The sequence below is a fragment of the Dendroctonus ponderosae genome, unplaced genomic scaffold (genome assembly GCF_020466585.1).
Source record: "Dendroctonus ponderosae isolate FM_Combo_2020 unplaced genomic scaffold, Dpon_F_20191213v2 Dpon_F_20191213_7, whole genome shotgun sequence".
Classification (NCBI taxonomy): Eukaryota; Metazoa; Arthropoda; class Insecta; order Coleoptera; family Curculionidae; genus Dendroctonus; species Dendroctonus ponderosae.
Window position 1 is genome coordinate 2,467,210 of NW_026018916.1, and position 8,080 is coordinate 2,475,289.

The 8,080-nt window shown below is 37.2% G+C and overlaps 2 protein-coding genes across 2 annotated transcripts in view; both read left to right on the plus strand.

Annotated features, from left to right (window-relative positions):
* Nucleotides 1–1,602, plus strand: part of LOC109541678 (synaptotagmin-11) — a gene marked incomplete at its 5' end in the record, with an annotated part of 6,780 nt that extends 5,178 nt beyond the window's left edge. The window contains 1 exon segment of the mRNA XM_048668114.1: nucleotides 336–1,602. Within this exon segment, the coding sequence (XP_048524071.1) occupies nucleotides 336–455 (120 nt within the window).
* Nucleotides 1,603–3,839: 2,237 nt separating this feature from the next.
* LOC109539176 lies at nucleotides 3,840–6,891 on the plus strand. The gene is made up of 4 exons (XM_048668442.1): nucleotides 3,840–4,147; nucleotides 4,329–4,637; nucleotides 4,690–5,012; nucleotides 5,938–6,891. The coding sequence occupies exons 2-4, from the start codon at nucleotides 4,348–4,350 to the stop codon at nucleotides 6,030–6,032; spliced, it is 708 nt and encodes a 235-aa protein (XP_048524399.1). The 5' UTR covers nucleotides 3,840–4,147; nucleotides 4,329–4,347; the 3' UTR covers nucleotides 6,033–6,891.
* Nucleotides 6,892–8,080: the final 1,189 nt, after the last annotated feature.

An 8,080-nucleotide genomic window follows, 5' to 3' on the forward strand; every position in this document is an offset into this window, starting at 1 on the left:
ACTGAATCGAGTTTTCAATTCTCTATCCAACGATACCAAAATGAACTCTGTGGCTCGAATAGTTCTTGAGAAACTTCGAAAAAAGCAAGTCGATTTTGCCACTCAAAAAAAAGACGCAAAACTAAAACTTCGTGAAACCAAGACTTTTTTGAGAAAACTGCCAACATTTCCTTATCGATGGCGCACTCTGTAAAAACGCCATTTAGTTCTCTCTGGAATGATGTAAAAATGAGCGTTCTTGCACCTTTTGCTTCCGAGAAATGAGCAAAAACTTAGTTAAAACAGTTAAACTTCCGAAGATTAGAAAGCGTGCTAACGATGAAATTTCTGTTTAGGTAATCGGTAGGTTGGACTTAGGAGGAGCAAAATGCACCGGATCGGCCCTCACTCACTGGAACGAGGTCTGCAACTCGCCAAGAAGACAGATTGCCGATTGGCATAAACTCAAAGAGTAAACCCGATCGAGGCTGGTTGATTCCGTTTCAAAACCAATTTTTTAAGCTTCAAATGCCAATTCTACATCTTTTCGACTGGTTTTCAATTTTGTATGCACGATTTTACATGGTGAGCGCGTAACTGTTATCGATGTTTTAGACACATTCCCATACTAATCTCAAAGTGTAACATATTAGCTGATTTGTTGGCACTCAAAATAGATATGTAAGTGTATAGTGAGCACCTCAATTTCCATGCCATTTATCTTATGGCAACGACCGGGCTTTGTTTGAGTGGAATCCACACTTTTCTCGTTTCGTATTGAAGTTAAATCATATTAGGTTGAAAGGAGAAAATTAGATCAATCAAGATATCAATACAAAACAATGAACTTGAATTGAATTTAAAACTAAACTTAATAGGAAACGCCTAAAATTTGGAAAATCAATTTTAACCAGCACGCAATTATAAAGAGATGTTTTACCGTAATTTGTTGGAAAAGGTTTGTGATAGTAAGAGAAATTAGTACGTTAATATATGATGTAAAAAAGTACCAACCCGAAGGACTTATACTAAAAGATTACCAATCGTAGATGTATGGCGAGAACACGAATCTATAGAGCTTTACTTATGGTTTAAATAGATAATAATTAATGTAAGATCTTGTTTAGCACGTAGGATAGTAGGCTTAAGGACTTGCTGTTTGAATATACTGAGTTTCCAACTCTCGTTTATACATTATATTTATAATCCAGTTGATCACAAAGTATATTTTTGTAATTTAGACAAAGCTCTGGCTTCACTTTACGACAACGCACATTTTCATCCAGCAATGTGTTTTTCATTTATTTCCAGTTAGAACCGAGCTTTCTAACTTCACGGGTTAGAACAGCAAACGGTAGCTTTTAGGAATCAAATATAACTTTCTTTAAATGAAAAGCTATATTAATTAACCATTACGTGGTATAAAAGATATAAATATAATTTTTTTTAATGAACACTACGAAGTATTGGATATCTAAACTAACTAACTAAACAAATGTAAGTATAGATTCTAGGCTTATATATTGTATTATTTTTGTATTTAGTTGCTGTTGTTTTTCTAGTTTAGCCAAATTACAACCCTGTACATATAAAAGACACCAAATAAATGTTGAAAAAAAATCAGCTGCTGCCTTTTTTCAAGAAAATTCACATTGAAACAGGTGTTTTTGTGACGGTTTGCTGGGCGCAACCACTCTGAAGATTCAAGCCACTCGAGCTTGCGAAACGTCAAGAAATCTTCCTTTATGAATTCTACGGTTAATTTTAAGCAAAAATTATTCTTGAAAGTTATCCTGATTTCTCAACGGTTTATGAAATATCGGGCGTTCAAATTGCGCAAAGTGCATTCTATAAGCTCGAAAGGTTTCGATTTGTCAGGCAATTTTCAAGAATTTTTCATTTTCCCCTCCAAAGTCTAGCATTTATTCCTTTTTGGACTTTTTGTAACTCGCGAAGTGAGAAAGTCCACTTTTGCAACAGGGCAAACAAAAATAAGCGCTCTTGCACCTTTTGCTTCCGAGAAATGAGCAAAAACGGGACGGAAAACATGAAATTTTGGCATAATCTTGCACCTAAATGTCTGATATTGAAATTTCGCTTTCTGGGTCAAAACTACTAGAATTTCTTCACTCACGTTGTTATGACTGAATAGAGTTTTTAATTCTCTATCCAACGATGCCAAAACGAACTCTGTGGCTCAAATGGTTCTTGAGAAACGTCGAAAAAAGCAGCGTCATGTTTGAGTCGATTTTTCCGCTCAAAAAAAGTCGCAAACTGCCAACATTTCCTTATCGATGGCGCACTCTCTAAAACCAGCTGAAAACTGCATAGTTCGTTTATGCATTTAGTATGCCAAAGTGTGTTCTATCAGGAAAAAAGGTTTAGACTTTCAGTCATCGTCAGGCAATTTTCAATTTCAATTTATTACTTTTTGTACTTTTTGTAACTCGCGAAGTGAGAACGTTCACTTTGGCAACAGGTTGTAAGGCAAGGTATCATACATAAATGAAAAAAGTTTCGATTTTCAAACATTATCAGGAAATTTTCAAGAATTTTTCAAAACCGCATCTGGTTTTTGGGGGATTTTTGCAAGCCAGGGTTTAACACAATTTTTTTGCAACTTCCTAAGTGAGGAAGGCAAATTTGGAAGCATTTTGCTTTTTTCGATTGCAAAGTTGCGATTTTGAGTCATCATCAGGAAATTTTTGCAATTTTTCAAAATTGCGATTGGTTTACGTGGTTGCTTTTACTGATCGAAGCTTGGCAGTTATTTATTCCACATGAGAAAGAACTAAACACATGAGAAAGAGAGTCGTTTTTGTGGGCATTTTGTAGAGCAACGCCTGGCTCCTCTATACGTGAAAAGCATTTCGATTTTGCATCATCTTCGGGATATTTTGAGGGATTTTTCAAATTTTCTGCGTATTTGACGCTTGCTTATGCAGGCCCGAGTTTGGCAATTATTTCTTCAGAAACCCGTTAAGTTACACGTTGATCTTTGTATGGGTTTTTTTGGACATGGTCTGTTTTATAAGTGGCAAAAGTTTCGATTTTCAGACATTATCAGGAAATTTTCAAGAATTTTTCAAAACCGCATCTGGTTTTTGGGGGATTTTTGCAAGCCAACGTTTAACACAATTTTTTTTGCAACTCCCTAGGTGAGGAAGGCAAATTTGGAAGCATTTTGCTTTTTTCGATTGCAAAGTTGCGATTTTGAGTCATCATCTGGGAATTTTTGACAATTTTTCAAAATTGCGATTGGTTTACGTGGTTGCTTTTACTGATCGAAGCTTGGCAGTTATTTATTCCACATGAGAAAGAACTAACCACATGAGAAAGAGAGTCGTTTTTGTGAGCATTTTGTAGGGCAACGCCTGGCTCTATACGTGAAAAGCATTTCGATTTTGCATCATCTTCGGGATATTTTGGGGAATTTTTCAAATTTTCTGCGTATTTGACGCTTGCTTATGCAGGCCGGAGTTTGGCAATTATTTCTTCAGAAACCCGTTAAGTTACACGTTGATCTTTGCATGGGTTTTTTTGGACATGGTCTGTTTTATAAGTGGCAAAAGTTTGAATTTTCAGACATCATCAGGAAATTTCCAAGAATTTTTCTAAACCGCTTCTGGTTTTTGGGGGCTTTTTGCAAGCCAACGTTAAACACTAATTTTTTACGTAATAATAATGTCAATTTCCTAGAACCGATTAATCATTCGGCAATTAATTGCTTGTAATTGCCCGAAAATATTCTCCAATTAGAATATTTGTTTTTTATGTTAAATTTAGCGCTGTTCTAGAGGACACTCTTAAAATTCCACAAGTGCCACTCCTGCTCCAAGAAGGTGATGAATTAAACAATGTGAACCCACTAAAGACCAGCTAGATGACCTCCACCTGATTCAACGGTCATCAGGATCCCACAATCCGACATCGGTGGTTTTGCGCATTTAGTATCTCATCAACAAAGTGAAATTACCGATAAGAGCAAATAATAATGATCAAGGCGTTGATAATGAGTAATGAGCAGCTTGGATTATCGGCTACACATCGACTGATAAACCAACAGTGCGCATCTAAGATCCGGATTAGTTTCACGGTTTTATGTGCTAATGTTTTACGTTTTAGTGACTAGTGATGAAGTAACTGGTGCCAATACAATAGCCATAAGGTAAGCTTTTTAGCGCTTTATCTCTAAATTTGCAAGCGCGGAGTCTTCAAATGCAGCTAAATCTTCATTAGAGAATTCAAAGCAGTTTACTGAATCCCAATCAGTCGGGAACACGTTCAAATCGCCAATTTGTTTTTGCGAAAAGACTCGATATATTTTGCTGAGCTTTGAATTGTTTTAGCTGATATTGACCCACAGTTATGTCGGATCCAAATCCTGACCCCAAAAGTGCATGCTTGGACCAACCGATTGGCAAAGTTAGCAATGGGGCAAAGCCAGTTGCTTGGGAAGAGAGAGATTCTGAAGCTCCAAAAAGTGAAGAACCACACGAGAACAGTTCTTCAAACGAGCCAAATAATCAGCCGCTCCGAACCCAGTCCGACGACTCCTCTCAGAACCACCTATCGAAAAGCGAGGAGTTTTTAGGGCAAATTCCCTCAAACTTGAAGAGGAACTCGAGTGACTCCAGACTCAGCGAACAAGAGCTCAGGTAAGGCCCAACCACGAAGAAAGCGTGGAAATTTAATGGCAAATACTTGCAGAAATGGCCAGTGGCGTTACAGTGACTTGCTGAAACACGACTCTGAAACAGCAAAGGAAAAACCAATGGCGGACAGTAACCGAGAGGAAGACGCAAAAGACGCACATGTTGAGGACAGCAAGTTAGTGCAAAGCGAGAGTGAAAATGCCGAGAAAGAAACGGAAACCCGACTTTCCGAAAGCAGCGACTCCGAGCTGGAGGAAGTGGAGCTGAGGAAGCCGAAGGCGCTGAGTTTAAGGCGGGTGATTAGTAGAAGCGTGCGAGGCTCCATCAGATTGGTAAAAGGCATGAGGCCCAAGAGCGAGGGTGAAGCCGCAAATAAAGGTAGCCAAATTTAATCTGTTTACAAGTACATAGAAGAAACATTCAAAAAGTGAAAACTTCCGCTAGTAAAAACATCCCAGTTTGATATATTAAGATGAAAATACACTTAATTCCAAAATAACTGATAACAACACGACTGATAATGAACCAGCTGTTGACTGGTTTATAGCTCAAGGCAAACATGTATGGTGCTGGTAATGACTAAACAACGCGAAATTTTAAATCGAATTTTTTCAATGAAAAAGTTCAAAAACTGGAAAAAATTAACTAAAGTTAAAGAACACTGTGAGGGTGTACAGAAACTTCGCAAAACTAGGTTTTGAAATACCAGAAAAAATAGTAAAAAACATTAATTGTGATTAAAAACTGAGAAATTTGCAAAAAACTATATTAGAAACACGGCAACAATGTTTTTCAAGGTAATCTGCCTAATTAACATTATGTAAATACCTGTTGCTTCCTGATTATTTGAAGCTCCGGTAACCATGGATAAATAGAGAAAGTGATTAATGTGAGTCTGTTAATGCAAAAAAACATTATTGCCGCTTTGACTTTTCATCAAAAAATTGTAGAAGAGAACTTTTTGAATATCAAAAATTGAAGAAAAAAATTTGAAGCAAACATCGTAATTTTTCTTTTTGAATGCTTAAGTATTCCAATATGCTTCCAATTAAACATGGAAGACTTTGAAAATAATGCTTAAAAACAAAGTTGAAATTCGATTTTCAACTGTTAATATCTTCTAGAATTTATCGAAAAAAAACTTCAATATTTTCAAAGCCTGCCTTCCAAGTGAGCCCCAATTAAGAGGAATGACGCCAAGTTTGAATCACCCTGTATAAATGTTTTCTGGCTGATTTTATGGACAATCCAATCTGGTGCAGCACGCAAATAAATCTCAAGCTCTGTTCTCTTTTTCTTTCAGAAAAAAGTGCTTCGAATGAAAAGTGCAAGTTTATGAAGCAGGTTGTGACCGCAGTACAGGAAAGCACTCAACCACCGACGACGCTATTTTTGTAAGTATTTCTTTTTTTAGTTAAATTGAAAATTCGCCTTCACAGATTGGGTCACCTAATTTACCAACGTTCTCTTTCGCTCCTGCAAAATACTGGGACATTGTCACGCAGTGGCACTCCGGCTCCGGATTTTGTCCTGCGTGCTCGCGTTGCAGCAGAAAACATACGGCAGGATAGTCGATATCCAGTTTTTCCGTCGCGATCTTCCACCGTAAATTTGCACACACGAAAAGTGCCAGGCAAGTGAGACGGTTAATCGAAAAAAGAGGCTTCAATTTTGGTTTTTACATTCCGGTCAAAGAATCTGCGGTGGACAAACGCAGGTAAGTGACCCAGTCCTGCGGCGTTGTTCAATTGACTGGCTAATTTTGCAACAGCCGCAGGCCAAAGGCTTGAGTTGCTGTTTTTCTGGCAAAGAATCAGCTGTGCATGTGGGTTATTGATGCTTTATATAAAAAGTTCGTATTTTAATGCTCTATCCGGCGATTACGACCGGTTCTGGACATTTAAGCCAAAATCTAAAGCCGATTTTCAAAATTCGCGTTAATTTTTCATTTCCGCATTTTACGGGAAAACCAAAAACATTTCTAAATTGATGTTTCATATAGAAAAGTGCTTGTATTTACGGTCTATCCGGCAATGGCAACTGGAGCTTTAGAGCTCAATCGGTTCTACATCTATACCGCAACCAGGAACGAAGCTGCATGTGGCCATCTGGAAAGAAAGAACAGAACGCTTTAGTATAACTTATAATCATAGAACTTCAGTATATTTTATATTAAAAAGTGCGTATTTTAATGATCTATCTGGCAATGCCAACGGGAGCTTGACAGCTCAACCGGTTCTCTAAATATGAGCCAAAGGCTAAGGGCGGGTTTCAAGATCCGCGTTAATTTTAAATTTTCGAATCTTGCGTGAAAACTAGAAACATTTTTAATGATGTTTTCTATAAAAACGTGCGTATTTTAATGCTCTATCCGGAAATGAGAACTGGAGCTTGACAACTGAACCGGTTCTGAAAATATGAGCGAAAGGCTAAGGGCGGTTTTTAAGATCGGCGTTAATGTTAAATTTTCGAATCTTACGTGAAGAGTAGAAACATTTCTAAATTGATGTTTTCTATAAAAACGTGCGTATTTTAATGCTCTATCTGGAAATGGAAACTGGAGCTTGACAACTAAACCGGTTCTCTAAATATGAGCCAAAGGCTAAAGGCGGTTTTTTAGATCGGCGTTAATGTTAAATTTTCGAATCTTGCGTGAAGACTAGAAACATTTCTAAATTGCTGTTTTCTCTAGAAACGTGCGTATTTTAATGCTCTATCCGGAAATGAGAACTGGAGCTTGACAATTGAACCGGTTCTGAAAATATGAGCGAAAGGCTAAGGGCGGTTTTCAAGATCCGCGTTAATTTTAAATTTTCGAATCTTGCGTGAAATCTAGAAACATTTCTAAATTGATGTTTTCTATAAAAACGTGCATATTTTAATGCTCTATCCGGAAATGAGAACTGGAGCTTGACAACTAAACCGGTTTTCTAAATATGAGCCAAAGGCTAAGGGCGGTTTTCAAGATCGGCGTTAATTTTAAATTTTCGAATCTTGCATAAAAACTAGAAACATTTCTAAATTGATGTTTTCTATAAAAACGTGCGTATTTTAATGCTCTATCCGGAAATGAGAACTGGAGCTTGACAACTAAACCGGTTCTCTAAATATGAGCCAAAGGCTAAGGGCGGTTTTCAAGATCGGCGTTAATGTTAAATTTTCGAATCTTGCGTGAAAACTAGAAACATTTCTAAATTGATGTTTGCTATAAAAACGTGCGCATTTTAATGCTCTATCTGGAAATGAAAACTGTAGCTTGACAACTAAACCGGTTCTGAAAATATGAGCAAAAGGCTAAGGGCGGTTTTCATCCGCGTTAATTTTAAATTTTCGAATCTTGCGTGAAAACTAGAAACATTTCTAAATTGATGTTTTCTATAAAAACGTGCGTATTTTAATGCTCTATCCGGAAATGAGAACTGGAGCTTGACAACTAAACCGGTTCT